This window comes from Hippocampus bargibanti, linkage group LG12, assembly GCF_051943395.1.
Source record: "Hippocampus bargibanti isolate YZ-2025 linkage group LG12, ASM5194339v1, whole genome shotgun sequence".
Taxonomy (NCBI): domain Eukaryota; kingdom Metazoa; phylum Chordata; class Actinopteri; order Syngnathiformes; family Syngnathidae; genus Hippocampus; species Hippocampus bargibanti.
This window is the reverse complement of record NC_142745.1, coordinates 14,722,498-14,739,402: the sequence shown is the minus strand read 5'-3', so window position 1 is coordinate 14,739,402 and position 16,905 is coordinate 14,722,498. Positions and strand designations below refer to the sequence as shown.

Here is a 16,905-nt window from a genome sequence, read left to right as displayed (position 1 = left end):
TTTTAATGTATTTATTATATATATATATATATATTATACAAAATTATTAATTAAAACAAAGAAGAAGATTAATAATAATAATAATACATTTCATTTATAAGCGCCTTTCAAAACTCTCAAGGACACTTTACAGTCACGCAATTTTTTTGTGCGGGTGAGCACCGGCAGCCATTCGCGCCGCCGTTCACTCTACTCGGAATGTTTTTATTTGCTTATTTATTCATCTATGTATTCATGTATTTGTTTGTTTTCTATTTATTTATGTGTTTATTTATTTATCTATTATTTATTTATTGTTTTTTTAAAATTGTTTTTCAATCAATGAAAGCGACCCTTTGTGGACCGTGATTTAGTCGCCAATGAACCTGCCAGCTGTGGTTGGAACCTGATGGTAAACCAGAATACCCAGCAAAATTCAAAATTTGGTGTAGACAGCTCTCGGTACATAGAATGTCACATCTCTGTGGCTCTGACTCTTTCAAAGCATCCACACTACTTGGCCCGTGGCTGTCTTTTATTGTCCCATTCCGTCAGCAAGTCTGTGGTCAGAAATGTTCCGTCCGTGGTCCAGACGCCACGTTTTGCACTGCCGCCATTAGTGGGGAGACCATCATCCTTTTTATGAGTAAATAATAATTCTGGTGCCATTTTTTTCTTTGACATGCTGCCACTTTGTCCCAAAATATTCCAACAGCCACCATTTGACATGCTGCCACTTTGTCCAGTCTTTTGAAGTATGAGTCAAAATCAGCATACGTTTTAAAGTTAAGTAAATGGGATGCCGTTAGAAATGTAAATGGGTCAAGCTCGCACATTAAAACAAAAATGAATTCATCGCAGACAACGTGCATGCAAACAGCAAAACAAAGTACAGTAAAGTCTCGTTATATCGATATTCAAGGGAGTCCGAAAAAATATCGATATAACCGGGACTATCGATATATCCGACCCTGTTTGCATGTAATTTTCTCCGTGCGTGCATAGAAATAGTATCGATATAACCGGGACTATCGATATATCCGATATCGATATAACGAGACTTTACTGTAATTCCATTTTATAACATCTTTGTGATTGAAGGATTTAATGAGCACATGGTGGATCTTCATTCTTCACTGAGCAACTAATTCAGTTAGCAAGCCCGTTCCACAATGTCTTCGGAAGTTTAGACATTTTTACACGTCAATTGACATCTGATTGGACAAAGGTGAATCTTGTGCTAGCACAGGACAGGACATGCAAACACGACATCCAAAGGCTTGACTTGAGATCTAAACCCAAATCTCTCAACGTTTTAGTGCTAATGATGATCCCACTGTATCCCCAATCAAAAAATGTGGATGATTCTGAATGTAATGAATACGTTTTATCTCTGCAGGCATAGCCATCTTAGAGCAGAAAGTGGTTAGCGTCGACGCAGGATGCCTCTCTCGAAAGCCAACCCCAAAATGCCATACGGTGTCCTCCAAAATCCCAACACGCACTTACAACATTCCACAAAACAACTTCCGTCCCATTCCTCTGGATCCTCTGATTTGTTGCTGAGAGGTTCCTCTCTGAGGAATCTGCTACACCAAAGTTCCAGCATAAGAAGCCCGTCAGCAGCGACACAGCGGAGTGATGGAACATGCTCAGCATACACCAGCCCTCGCATTCCCAAGAGGGAAAGTTTTCGTTCAAAGGACACCTTGGACATTCACACAGGAACTATTCGACACTCTCAGATTAGAAGGAACACCAACAAGAACTGGACCTTTGGCAAATACCGCCAGAGAAATGTGGACAATGCTCACAGTGTGGACGATGCTGCGTGTTCCCAGAAACATCACGTGAAAGGAGACAATCGGAATGTGGAATCTTTGAGGGGAGGAAGGAGCTTCCATGGAGATGTGAGGAGCATCGCTGATCAGGGAAGGAGGCCTTCCAAACTTCCTGGAAGCGTCAACGTGGCTGCTGTTGCCCCATTTAGGTAAAGGTGAAAAATTCCAGATTATTGTTACAACAGTTAACTATTTTTATGTTTGTATGTATGTATGTATGTATATATATATATATATATATATATATATATATATAAAGCTAAAGTCTCGTTATATCGATAGTGCCGCTTATTATAATACTATTTCTATGACCGCAAGGAGAAAATTGATATAATGAGACTTTACTGTATATATATGTTTACCCTATGTACCGTATATTTATATATGTATATGTATATATTTATATATGTACTGTATATGTATATATGCATATATGTACAGTATATGTATATATATTTATATATGCACCGTATATGTATATATGCATATATGTATTGTGATGTCACTAGAGGCTGGGTTCTGGAGGGCAAATACATTCCCCTAAAATGGCTTCACCCAGAGAGAGTTTTGGCGCCATCTGGTGGAAGGCAGCAATTCAAACCCCACACCTGTGGCTGATCACGGCTTGATTGGCAAGCAAGGCTTTTAAGGCAGAGAGCCTCTGAGTGTGGAGGCCGGGGGAGACAAGCTCCATTGCTGTGCTCTGTGGAGAAACTGATTGCCGCATGGAACTCATCGCGAATTGTGACCATACGGCAGAACATTGGATTTGGGCCCTTGCTACAGGTGGATAGGCTACCTGAGAAGGACATCAAGAGGGGTGAGGCCTAGAAACACATGGAAAAGAACTCTGTCTTCAGTTTCACCTCAGAAGAGACTTTACTATGATTTAAGTATTGGAAGAGACACTATTCTTGCCTATGTTGCTTGTGAATTCCCCCTGAAACCGTTCATTAAAACCTTTGTTTGCATTCAAACCTGTCACCCATTGCGCTCCTTGTCCTGTCCCGCTGAGAGCCAGCCTCTCATGACATTACAGTTTATATGTAGAGTATGTGTATATATGCATACACTGTATGTATATATGAACAGTATATGCAGTGGTGGGCCGTCAGGGCCAGCAAGGCCTTCTCTGCTGGCCTAACATAATCAGACATCATTATCAGAATTATAATAAAAGTCAATTTCATTTAAAAAATATTTTTTCTAAATATATATATAATTATTCTACCTACTGTTTTCTTGATGTTATATTATATCTATTTGGTTATGCTCCTTTCCGTGTTGTAGTTTTAGGTCAGAGTTTTTAATCCAATCAGAATTCAGCTAGTTTGTGTCGCCAGGCTGTATGAAATCTGACCTATGCCTTCAGAATCAACAGTGAGGGCGTCTGTGCGCTGTACATGAACGGGCACATGTAGTTGATCTACAGTTGCGATAGCCAATCAGATCACGAGTTGGCACAGTAAGGCCAGCTAGAGGGCCTCGCGTTGAACATGACGTACGCGTACTGTGATTGGATACTCACTTTACCTCAGCCCGGAACCCCGGAAACTTTAGCAGAAAAACCAAGTATATCTACTCGCTTTTTTAACCCGGAATGGCTGAAGGACAGGACAACTCGCTGTCGCATGTAGGTAAGCCTATTCTCAAGAACAAATGCAAAATATTTGTTTACTTTTATTTTCAACAAATAGTTCGTTTTGCAAACGTTTTGTTGTTTTTCTTATATTAAACTGACATTTTGTAATTTAGCGTAAAATCTTGTTAAAGATTGCATATTCTTGGTGGACTTCATAAAACTTTGTGGATAAATGATTTTAAATTTCCTTTTATTTTTAAGTGTTTGCAGTATCACGTATAGTGACAAATTCTAATTGCTGATGCAGATTTATTGATGTGTAATTGCTCCGGAAAATGGCTTGTGTTGTAGAAGATTAAGGTGATACCACGCCCAGTACTGTGTGCGTGTGCTTTTGTAAATGATATCTCCAGCCATTGTGTCATAAATTATGGTATTACAAGGGCTATTTGTTCAAGTCAGACTAAGCAGGACTTCACTGAAGGCCTAGGTGTGAAATGAACGGACCGCCACTGATTATATGTATACGTGGGGCGGTCGCTGCTCACCCACAGAAAAACGTATCCTGTGACTGTAAAGTGACCTTGAGTTTTTTGAAAGTCGCGTATGAATGAAATGTATTATTATTATTATTATGTACCTCTGCACCATGAAGTCGATATGCGAAGCACTTGGCTACCGGGCCACCTTGAACATTTATTACATTTTATGAAGGAATTTTTTTAAAACATATGCAAAATGGCATCCTTTAAAAATGTTATTTTACTGTAGGTGTCGGGATCAGGAGGATCAAAGGGGCACCTTTGAGGACTTGAGCGACTGTTCCTCCGATTCCATGGAGGTCTGCTGTGACAATCTTGGTGAGTCCCATCCGGTCATGTGATGTCTCGGTAAATATCTTCAGTCGAGTTGCAAGTGATTCTATGCCAGTTGTACTCAAGGCCAGAAGCAAAAACCACCATTCAACTTCATAGGGACATCTATAACGAAGTACAAAAAACAAAACAGAATTTGTCTCCCTCTAGTGGTTTTGCATCCTCTAAAACAGGGGTCGGGAACCTTTTTGACTAAGAGAGCCATAAAAATAAAATATTTAGAAATGTTTTTCAGTGAGAGCCACAACACGCGAGCGCACGCGCACACACACGCGCACACACGCACACAGACGCACGCACGCCCACTTTTCAACAAAATGGCAGAATGTATTATTTAAAATAACTTTGTGATCATACTCACCGTTAACATGAATGGTTTTCCGTTCCTTATGATTGGTAAAAATCCAGCCAAACGATCGGAATGAAAGTCAACTTGCCGGGACCATAGGCGAAGTTATCGCTAGCTAGCCTGCACACGGCTCATTAGCTTCCACACTTGCAACATACAACATACTTCTCACAGAAGTATATTGATGCTAACGTTAACATTGGGCTTGTGAAAATGTCACTGACATTTGACTGTTTCATCGATGGTATTGTTTCATTGCAAATTAGAATCAGAACCTTTTCTCTCCACAAAGGTGAATCCTCCGGTGCATTCAAGCAGAAGTGTACTTTGGTTTTACTCGTCGGGCTCATTTAAAGGGGCGTTTACCTGTTTCAACTGACGGCTAGTATCATCCAATCAAAATTGCGCTTTCCGCCAACTGCAGCCCCAACAGAAAATGAACAGAAAAAAGTGAGAATGTACGTATTTAGATTTATCGGCGAGCCATATGCAATCATCAAAAGAGCCATATATGGCTCACGAGCCATAGGTTCCTGACCCCTGCTCTAAAAGCATGAGCAGAAACAAAGTTTGTGTGCAAAGTTCAATGTGGTTGTTGGGCATCTTTCCAGCTGAGCTTTTGCATGGCACACGGGTTGCATGATGTCACAGTAGAACAACTGGCAATAAAGGCTTGACGCTACTGTGCACGACCCACACCTGTTTTGTGCATCAACTGTTCCACATCTCCACTGGTTCCTTAGAGTCTTGACTTTTTCCTCCACTGTTAACACAAACATAGTTTTTTGGTGTCTGGGGGCCTATTAGGTCGCCACTCAAGTCAATTTCCACACTGTGTAAAACTTGAGAAATGTCATAATTGGAGCTGAAAAATTGTCAAAATAACTGTGCTTAGCCCCTTTTTTGCCTCTCGCTTGTGCATGTATTAACATACACGGAATTTCCCGTCCTCAGGAGCATATTAACTCATTCACTGCCATACAAAATTGCAAAATTGTGTCCACTCCAGTGCCAGGGTTTTTATCATTGTCACTCGAATTCTATGACCCAAGGAATATTGAGTTTTAGGACTACATCAAACCTTAGACTCTCTTCTTTCATCAGAAAAAAATGAGTTCCCTTATTTATTCGAGTATAACGCGCACAATTTTCTAAAAAATAACAAAACATTTGGATGCGTGTTATAAACGAGGCCTGGGAAAAAAAATCTCATATAGATTTAATGCTTTATCCCTTCCAGGAGGGGGCAGCATCTCCATGGCTATTCTCACCCTTCAGTTTCGATTCTTAGAAAGACCCGGGTAACATGGATTCCATTTTTTTATTTGTTGACAACCATTTTTTTAGCTACACTTCATTCCCTGACCTCGCCTCGCCCACACTGAAACCTGAATTAAACATTGGTGTTTTGCACAATTACCAATATCCAGAGTTTACATTGTGATTTAATGATTTTTATCATTGAAGCATGTTGTCACTGACTGCTTGGTCTGAGCCGAGAAAAAGTGAAACAAAATTTTATACCGATTATTAATTGAAAATTAAGGATGCGCGTTATACACATGTGCGCGTTATACTCGAATAAATACGGTAATGCCTAAATTATATGGATTTGGAGTTATCTGAGCTTGAAAGGGGGGGCGGTTGTACAAAATACAATGCAATACATCCTGTGATGTCACGAGAGGCTGGATCCTGGAGGGGAAATATATTCCCCTAAAATAGCTCCACCCAGCGAGAGTTTTGGCCCCCTCTGGTGGAAGGCAGCAGTGCAAACCCCACACCTTTGGCTCATCATGGCTTGATTGCCATGCAAGGCTTTTAAGGCCAGAGAGCCTCTGAGTTGTAACCGGGGAGAGACAAGCTCCATTGTTGTCCTCTGTGGAGGAATACCGAGACGCGGATTGCTGCATGGGACTCATCCCCAGTTGGGACCATAGGACGGAGCACCGGATTTGGAACCTTGCTAATGGTGGCTAGGCTACCTAGGAATGACATCAATAGGGGTGGGGCCTAGAAATATATGGAAAGGAACCCCATATTCAGTTTCACCTCAAAAGAGACTTTGTTATAATTTAAGAATTGGAAGGGACACTATTCTTGCCTTTTTTGCCTGTGATTTCCCCCTGAAACCCCTTATTAAAATCTTTGTTTGCATTCAAACCTGTCGCCCATTGTACTCCTTGTCCTGCCCCACTGAGAGCTAGCCTCCCATGACATCACAATACACATTGGTTTATATAGCACTTGGACAACAGCTGGAGCTGGTACAAAGCGCTAACATGGAAATGCTGCGCCCTTTTGAAATGGGGAAAATGCCAGAGGTCTAGAAAAAAACAAAACCCGAAAAATTTCAAGAATGGCACTCTACATCATATTTTCAGTTCACGAATAAATTGGCAGTGAATGAGTTAACAAGCATCAAAATCAGTACATCTGCTGAAATGAAGCGATGGAACACGTAAACATGCTAAATCATTGATGAAGTCCAGACCAAATGAAGGCAAGCGGTGAAGGAAGGAAGGAAGGAAGGAGGACCGTGGCAAAACACACACACAAGTTCACTTTATGGAAAACATTAAATCCGACATCTGGCTTTCCTTCACTCTCCAAGCAACCATCACAGTGCATCGTCATGTTTCTAGGGACGGACTCTTCGACAGCTGCGCTACGTCCATCAGATTTTAAAACTGCTCAGCTGCTCGGATGATGCCCAAATTGACGACATTGTGGCTTAAAACCAAAGGGCCTATTTGTGTTGTTGAAAATATGTTTATGAGTTAAAGGACAACCGGCCTCTCCGGACAAGTGTCCATAATTTGTAAAATGGCTTCAAATGACTTCTACTGAGCGTATTTTAAGATTCCAACGCATATAGCTATATTTTATGTTTTAAGACTCACACTGAATATTCAGGAAGTCTTGTTTTTGAGTTGGTGACGAGCCCGTACGTGACGTCACTGAAGGAACGCCCCTGACCGAAAAAAGACACATTGTAGCAGTCCTTCCATTACGTCAATGAATTTTGCTGTACTTGTTTGGTCTGAAAACCTCGTGTTGCACCAAAAAGCCGCCAGAAGAGGGCGACCAAGCTCCATGGAAGGAATTTTTCAGCCTGTGGAAACGGGCTGATTAATTCCGCAGAGGAGCTTGGACGCCATTGTCTGCCTCTTTTTGGGTGATACATTTCCTCACAATGTTACCTCAAAATGGCACGGAATAAATTCTTTAATCGATTGCAAACATGTATGCTTTCCTCTTCAGAACGATATGAATCATATTCATAACTGGATGTGTAACAAGAAAGCATACTCTCCGAATCTGAAGCCATTGTTTTGATTCTCCAGCAATGCAAGACGTCTTGGCGTAACATCATGAACTGGGGGCGGGACTTTCTGAAAATGCCCAATTCGCAGCTCAATTTTTGGCAGATTTTGGACACATTAAGTAATTTTTATTGGTGTTTTGCATTTGAATAAAAATATCATACTGCGTGTTTTGGGTATTTTAGATGCTATAAAACGTTTTTCTGATGTCAGTTAGGACACAAAAAACTGATGTCGGTTGTCCTTTAAGGGTAATTAAATCTACAAAGAAACAATGTGTTTCAAGCGCTCACAAACTACAGACAAGGCTTCAACATGTGGATCTGGACCAGATGAGATTTTAGGGGACCTAACTTCAAACTCAGCGCAAGTGTAGCTCAAAATGCTGGCACACCAAGGAGGAGTTTTCTTTCTTTTAGTTTTTTTCGGTAAACAAACGCAGGTGGAAAGGGGCATTTGCTCCAATGTGGGAGGGAACTGAATTGCCATCGTGTGGCGGGCCGTGGATTTCATGGCGAGGCCTTCAGTAGTGCTATGTCTGAATCAATCCAAACGAGAAAAAAATGTGGTGGGGTTTATTACAAGTCCACTAGAAGGTAGCATTAGCCAGGAAATAACTGACCGACCTTCCTTAATGATGTCCATTTTTTCTTGAAAAGTACGTATTGAAAATCACTTTAAGAGTAAATCTCCAACCAAATCCATTTCTTCTCTTTCAGCTATTGTGGGTTGGCAAAACTGCTATTAAATCAACACAATATATTTGTTCATGCAGCTCGGGACCAATACACTGTGCTAGCTATGGCCAGTATGCGCTTATCACTAGCAACTCGCGATACTATGATTGGCTAGTGACTAGCATATCTATGACTAGCCAATTCTCTTGACACAAGCGGCTTGTGATCAGAGCAGTTTTCACAATCTATGATTGGCTAGTCACAAGACATGGCAGCCACCTGTTTTTTTCTTGATGAAGCCTCATGTCACATGCTGATGCTTTTATTTTGTAAATCTAATAGAGACACACACAAAAAACAACAACAACAAAGGAAAAAAACAGTGAGACACTAAAGCGACATGAAATCTGATCTGCTCTTCAAAGCACTATAGTACGCGTTGGTCCAGACTCCTGCCAGACACACTTAGTCTCTGGTCTGCCATCTCCCTTGGGGAACATCTCAATCATTATGATAATTAATAATTATTTTTTAATGGCTCAAGTCATTCTCTAAGAATTTTTTTTTCAGGCACTGGAGTGTACACATTTTTTCACATCTCCAGCAGTGAATGAGTTAATAGTGGTCGTGATCATTAATTATCAGTGCAAAAGAGGTGAAACATGTTCATGACTAGTTTTTATTCAACGAGTTCACAAACATTGTTGTTTATGGACAAATTGCTTGGGGCAACATTGATAATGTTGTCAACAAGGTTCCAGGCGATTGTTGTGTTGGTGTCCTTACAGACTCAAATGAAGCGTAACATGACTTCCTTCCTCGTGATAGCGAGAGCTCATCCCCCAAACAAACAACACAAATACGCTGCGGAAAATAGCATGATGGAAATTAGTCAGCCAAAGATTATTTTACATTCTGTCCTTCAGAACAATCAGACTATTGTGCCAATCGTGGGCTCGTCAGACCAAGTTGGAAGAGAATTGAACCTGGTCCCAGAAACTAATTGCCAGAACAAATGCAGTCATCCGTGTCTCTACTTAGGTTGTCATATTTTCAGAAAAGCACTGGTGTGGATTCGGAGCCTGTTGTGTCAGTCTTGGACTTTAGCTTTGCTCCATGGACTCGGTTGACATCATGGACGACGCCCTTGAAACACATTGACTTTGACTTCTAAGTACTACGACATCCATGATGAAAAATCCCAGGAGCAGTTTGTAAGCTTGAAAATATTTGAAGCCCACTGAGTTGTTGTTGTTTTTCCACTTTACCTTAACTCATTCACTGCCAGACGATGTGAAAAATGTGTCCACTCCAGTGCCAGGGTTTTTGTCATTGTCACACGAATTCCAGGACCCACAGAATATTGAGTTTTAGGACTACATAAACATTCAATGCAGCGTTAGAAATCTTCGACTCTCTTCTTTCATCAGAATGAAATACTTAATTCCTAAATTATTTGGGTCTGGAGTGATATAAACTGGAAATACAATACATACATATTGGTTTATATAGCGCTTTAACAACACCTGAAGCTTTCCAGCTTCATCAGTCACAAAAAAGTCACCCAAGAAGAAAAAAACAAAACCTGAACTAATTTGGGAATGGTGATCGACGTCATATTTTCAATTGTTGAAGCGCTGGTCAGACCTCTGGCAATGTTTTTCCCTCCCACAATACTAAAGCACTTCCAACATGTGGAACCTGTTCAAATACACTTTTAAAGGCCAAGATATAACAGTTTATTTATCTGTCAACAAAATCCAAACTACCTTTTTTTCATATCGTCTGAGATTTTCAAGGAGTAGCATTTACTTCAAACTGGACGCTGTACAGTATATGCATTTTTGTGCTGCGGTTTGTGTGTGTGATGAGATCTTGGGTTGAAGAGACAGGGGGGGGGGTTCCCATAGTGCATTTCTTGTCAGTCCCCCTCGATTCGCTGTGACATGTGGAATGTTATGATATCTGAAAGATGGAATATTTTCAAGTCGGATTAGTCTCACGTGTCAATAAAAAGACAGCATGTGTGTGTGTGTCTGCTTTGTGTGTTGTGTGTGTGCACACTTGCAAGTAAATAATTACATGTTTCGTATGCACTGTTTTATGTGCGGTTATGGGCGCGTTAACTTGCTTTCATTGGCACTTGTCACTTGCTCAGACTCCAACAGCGGACATTTTTAAATATTTCCCTTTATTTACTTATTTTAGAAGAAGGAATAAAAAACAACAAATCCTCAGTGAACATTTCAGCACATTCAAGTGTTGTAATTTAGACGAAGGATCTGGATTAGCATTAAGGTTTGAATGCAGTTGTTCCAGTTGTTCCAGTGACTGAAGCCTCAACAGTTGTTGCTGTGTCTTTTGGTGTGTGTGTGTGAGACTATAAGTGACTTAGAATTTAGAGTTGGTATGGGCATTTTCGTAACATTAGCATTACCCGATCCTACATTTCGGAAATGTGTGTCGTAATATTGTGTCATAGTCTCAGATCCTAGAAGTTGGTCGAAAACAAATGCATTCAGACCAAATTAGGAAGGCTCAGCAGGACTCTCACATAACCTAGAATGCAAATTTCCCCATCGTGGGACTATTTTGATTCCGTAAGACTAAACATTCAAAAGGGAATGGTGTAAGGCAGGGGTCGGGAATCTTTTTGACTAAGAGAGCCATAAAAGTGAAATATATAGAAATGTTTTTCAGTGAGAGCCACACACACGCGAGCGCGCGCGCGCGCACACACACACACACACACACACACACACACACACACACACACACACACACACACACACACACACACACACACACACACACACACCCGCACGCACGCAAACACGCACGCACGTGCGGCCACTTTTCAACAAAATGTCAGAATGTATTTGAAATAACTTTGTGACCGTACTCACCGTTAACATGAATGGTTTTCCGTTCCTCGTGATTGGTAAAAATCCAGGCAAACGATCGGAATAAAAGTCAACATGCCGGGTCCATAGGCAAAGTTACTGCTAGCTCGCCTGCACACGGCTCATTAGCTTCTACACTTGCCATCTGCAATATATTTCTCGCAGAAGTATATTGATGCTAAACGTTAACATGGGGCTTGTTAAAATATCACTGACATTCGACTGCTTCATCGATGGTATTGTTTCATTGCAAATTAGAATCGCAAATCCTCCGATGCATTCAAGCTGGAGCGTACTCGTCTTTTTTTTTTTTTTTTTTTTTTTTTTTTTTTACTGTCGGTTTGATTTAAAGGGGCGTTTACCTGCTTCAACTGACGGCCAGTATCATCCAATCAAACCTGCGCTTTCCGCCAACCTAGGTCAGTGTCATCCAATCAAAATTGCGCTTTCCGCCAACTGCAGCCCCAACAGGAAATGAACGGCAAAAAAGCGAGAATATGTATTTAGTTTTATCGGCGAGCCATATGCAATCATCAAAAGAGCCATATATGGCTCGCGAGCCATAGGTTCCCGACCCCTGGTAAGGTTTCTGTCGCTGGTGGATTTAGTGTGCATTATGTTTGTACAGTGATACCTCAGCTTACGAATTTAATTGGTTACCCCAAAAGTGTGTGTGAGGCGAAAAGTTTGTCTGCCAAACATTTATTTCCCATAAGAAACCATTAAAAATCTGTTGCCAGGTCCCCATAAAACATAATTTTCTACTAAATAAGCCTTAAAACTACACAAAATATACCTTATTTTCTGTAGAACAAATGTGCTATTGTATTGTAATTCAATAAATAAACTGTACTTTATAATAAAGTCATTTTTTTTTACTTTTGTGATGGTCGATGTAGTTGCCTCTTGATGATATCCGAGTGAAGTTGCCGTGCTTTCTTGGCGATAATAGAAGAGAACAGAAGTTTTTCAACCTCTTCTATTGCCTGAGACCATTGCTTACAGAAACACCCTTAGCCACACGTAGCAATGGTCGACTTAGCGTACTGGTACTGGGACACTAAGTCACACAAACCCACACCTCGTTCGTGTTTTTCGATGATCTCCTTCTTCTGCTCGACCGTCATTTTATGTCTTTTATATATTCTGTGTCCTCTTCGGCTTAATGCGAGCCTGCGGTGGGGTCTTTTTCGGTCCCATGATTGCAAAAGTACTCCACTCGATAACAAACCACGTCTGCACTCAAAGAAACGTGGTGATGAAAACTAATCCGCCAGCCACCGTGGTTTTGTTCGTGCACCGAAAACTAGTATGTATGCCAAGATTATATTCGCACAAATTTAATGTTCATGAGGCAAAAAGTTTGTGAGCTAAAGAGTTCGTAAGAGTATACTGAAATACACTGAGTTATCAGTGTATGTATCATTTTCAACAAGAATCTTTTTTTCCATCTTGTGTTTGGATATTGTAATTCTCCCTCAATTCTATGACTTTTTTATCATAGGAGGAAAAACACAGGCGGTGTACAAAACTATCAACATTCGGTACATTTCTACAATATAGATCATGAAAATTCCATATGTGTCCTGCCCCTAATTGACGAATCAATATCAACAGGCAACAGCGTCAGCTCATGAAGGCTGAATGCTGAGAAACCGCCTCAAGAGGCGAGACAATGGTGCTTGGGTGGCGGCATTTGGAAGAACAAAGGCTTTTGACCAACCAGAAGCTACATGCTACGTTGCATCAGCTTGCTGCCATTATTTTTCCTGTCTTTCACAGTTAGAAAGGGCGAGAATGTGCAAATGCAGGGGAAAAAGCGATGAAGACCAGAAGGGAGGGCAGCGGGAGGTAAAAGAGGGAGGAGGAGGAAGAAGAGGAGGAGGGGAGCAAGCATCGCTGCGTCTGCCGCCGCTGTCATTCTGCTGCTGCGCACTGCTGCCGCAGGAGGGGTCCGTTTGGAGGAACGGGTGAAGAAAAAAAGAAGGGGGGAAAAATCAGGACGTTAGGGAAGGGAGCGCCTGGGCAGCACTGCAACAGCTGCAGCGGGAGAACGAGAGGGGAAGGAAGCGAGGAGGAGGAGGTCTCAAGATTGCTGCAAGCGGAAGCCCTTTTTTCATGCAGGATCTCTTTGTGTCAGGAAGAAGGTTACGACGTGGAACCTCATTTTTCTCCTTTGCCCGCTGATGCTCATCTCTTGGACCCGATGCCGCAAGCCTGGTCGGAACTAGTCTGAAAGCCAAAGGAAGGAGATTTCAACATGGATAGCTCCAAAACGTACAGCCAAGCAGATGGCAAAGGACTTAGCTTTGGGGCCAAGAGACCCAAATCTGGAGTGTCTCAGAACACCCAGCGGGGCGAACTCAAGGTTTACCGGGCAGGTAGCGCCGAGGGTAGACTGCCTGTGGCGTCCAGTCTCCGCAAACAGAGGTCCATGACCAACCTGGCCGTGCTCACCGACGCCGAGAAGAAGTTGCATCTTTACGAGCCCAAGTGGTGCGATGACATGGCCAAACCAGGGGTGGGTGGTTTGAGAAAGACGGGCAAGCCGACGGGTAAAGTGTCGGGTGGTGGCGCCCCCCTTTCTCGGAACCTCTCCAAATCGGAGCACTCTCTCTTCCAAGGCAAACACAAACCATTTGCCCCGCTGGCGGCAACTCCTGGCAAGCAAAGTCGGATCCCTCGGGCTCCGTACGCGGAGGTGAAGCCCCTCAGCATGGCCCCTGAGGATGGTCGGTCTGATGATGAGATCCTTTCCAGCAAGGCCAAGGCAGCCCCGAAGAAAATGGGAGCTGGAGGGGATTCGGGATCCAAGGGACAGGAGGAAGAAGGGGGGGACAAACCCTTCCTGAAGGTGGACCCTGAGCTTGTGGTGACAGTGCTGGGAGACCTAGAGCAGCTGCTCTTCAGCCAGATGTTAGGTGAGTGAAGCCGGGTCAAGTTCAAGGAAATCTTAGGGTGGTCCGGTAATGCAGTGCTTCACATAGCTAACTTTTGTGCCGCCTTGAAAGATCCGACCACAGTAACTTTGCAACTTGACTCACGAAAGATTCAGGGGTATGAAACGGATGGGATTTTTTTCTGTTGATGGGAGTGTAGTGGTTCTCATCTGTGACTATTGTACAACATTGTTTGATTTTGATCACCGTAATTGTGCGATTGATCAGGGATTTGTCAAGGTTTAGTCGTCCAGTTTGCTTAAATAGGTTCATCTCTCCCACTGAACTTGATAAGCGACACAAAACGGACAAACATGACTTTTATCGTGATTAACACATTCACTGCCATTCCCAAATTTATTCAGGAATTGGAAATATAATGTAGAGCGCCATTCCCCAATTTGTTCGAGTTTTGTTTTTTTCATGCTTGGATGCCGATATAGCACTGGCCATGGCCTCTGGCAATGTTTTTTTTTCCTCTTCCACAAGGGGGTAGCATTTTCATTGTTTTTCCACATTAGCACTTTGTTCCCGCATCAGTTGTTGTTAAAGCGTTACATAAACCAATATGTCTATTGCATTGTATTTAGGACAGTTGCCCTCATTTCAAGCTCATATACCTCCAGACCCAAATAATTTAAGAATTAAGTCTTTCATTTTGATGAAAGAAGCAAGTCTATGGTTTCTTACGCTGCATTGAATGTTGATGTCATACAACTCAATATTCTGTAGGTCCTGGAATTCGAGTGATACATTGGTACATTTGTACATGGTACATTTTTGCACATTGTCTGGCAGTAAATGACAAGCAGGATTGATTTGTTTGATTTGATTTGTTTGTCCTTCTGCTGTTGACGAACATTTTGCCCAAGATGTAGATGCCAAGAGTTCACTTGGTTAACCTTCCAGTGCACCCACAACCTTGAACAGAAACAAATGTCAGAAATGGAAGAATCGAGCTTTGGCCATTGGTAATTTAATGGTTTACATGGTGGAATTTTGTGCAGCTGGGCTCAGTCTCATCACTGCGTTTATGTAATTGACTAGTGGCAGGTTGTACCTAAGCCAACTGGGAAAGACTCCAAACTGGCAACCAGTTCAGGAGTCAGTCTGCCTCTCACCCTAAACTCAGCTGGGATAGACCCACCTTGTGTGGCATGAAAAATGAATCCTTGCCGTGGCCGTGTAGTGGTTCACCTAGTTGATTTACCCTCACGATCAAGTCTGTCGACCGGTCAAGGATGTTGTCTGCCTTTGACCTCATGTTAGCTGGAATAGGCTCATTGATTTAAAAATGGATTGATGGTAGGATGAAGATACTTCAAACCACCGCCCCACTCGTGCTGGTCTTAATAAATCGTCAAAAAAGATCTCCTTGCCCAAACATTCGCCACTCGGCACCTGCTAGGACAGAACTACCTGAACAAAAAAAAAATCTGTTCGCATCTCAAAATCTCTAAATAGTTTTACACATTTCCTCAAAAACTCAGACGCTCTCCAGTGAGACGTTTTCATTGGTAGTAGCACAGCACATGACCGCTATACTAATGTCCTGTGCTGCATTGTTCTTCCTCTCCCCTTAGCGGTTGACCGTGATTGTGACAAACGTACATTTTCAGATCAACATAATTGCAAAGAGGAAACACAAAAGCACCAAAGGGCACGGCGGTGATGATGAGTACCAGCAGACTGATCTCGGCTGTCAAAACCTCCCGTTTGCTGCTCCCCTAAACCAGTCAACGAAGGCATCACCGGTGTGCCATATTGAATCGATTTTCGAGGCGCAGACACACATTTAGCCTCCTCCGTGCTCCATTCATGCGTTAGCGTGCTGACAGATGGTTGGCACACTGTGCACAAATTGCAGAGAGACAATAGTGTCTTCTCTTGCGGTGGACACCCGTGATTGACCACGGATTCCGACAATCTTTTGTTCTTTTGCTGACCCCCCTAATGCTCAGTTTTGATTGACGCTGTCAGCGGGGTCATTTGCGGTTGTGGTTGTATGAACTGCACAACCCCATCCTGAGAGCTAGTTCTAATATTCCAGTGACCTTATTTCAAGACATTTATGGACGTGAGCACAGGTTTGCATGATACAGAGTCGTTACACACCGCCGCGGGCTGCAGTCTTATCTGTGCAACAGAAAAAAATGTCATGCCGCACGTCAGGTCTGGAGAATGAAATACATCGTCAATGTGGTACTGTAAATAAGATCATTAGTTGTGCTATTGATGAGCGCATGTTCTGTAACATCGTAATGAATACATTTGAGCGTATTAAGCAGATTACACATGCTTCGTTAGCACATCTCCATGTCTATCAAGCATATTAGCTGCTTAAACAGAAGCGTAATTCTCGGGTATACTATTTTGTTTGATCAAATCTAATTTCAATTTTTCACGATGAACCTCCACAAAATAGTTTCAAAAG

At 42.2% G+C, this 16,905-nt stretch overlaps 1 protein-coding gene and 1 long non-coding RNA gene across 11 annotated transcripts in view; one reads left to right on the top strand and one right to left on the bottom strand.

Annotated features, from left to right (window-relative positions):
- LOC148890621 (neuron navigator 1-like) overlaps positions 1 to 16,905 on the top strand; it is a 63,097-nt gene that overhangs the window by 2,468 nt on the left and 43,724 nt on the right. For 5 of the 10 annotated variants that reach the window (XR_016116621.1, XM_089010182.1, XM_089010184.1 and 2 more), the window contains exon 1: positions 13,755 to 14,453. Coding sequence is in view for 9 of the 10 variants with exons in the window: in XM_089010182.1 (XP_088866308.1) it covers positions 13,793 to 14,453 (661 nt within the window). In the remaining variant the exon portion in view is untranslated. Of the gene's footprint in view, positions 1 to 1,378; positions 1,970 to 4,173; positions 4,263 to 13,754; positions 14,454 to 16,905 lie in introns of those variants that run through there. The other 5 variants (XM_089010187.1, XM_089010185.1, XM_089010189.1 and 2 more) reach the window with 2 other exon arrangements.
- LOC148890622 (uncharacterized) lies at positions 4,262 to 14,048 on the bottom strand. The gene is made up of 4 exons (XR_016116623.1): positions 13,907 to 14,048; positions 13,695 to 13,764; positions 5,326 to 5,389; positions 4,262 to 4,382 (listed from the first exon to the last, which is right to left on the bottom strand). It is a non-coding gene; the product is annotated as an uncharacterized LOC148890622 (long non-coding RNA).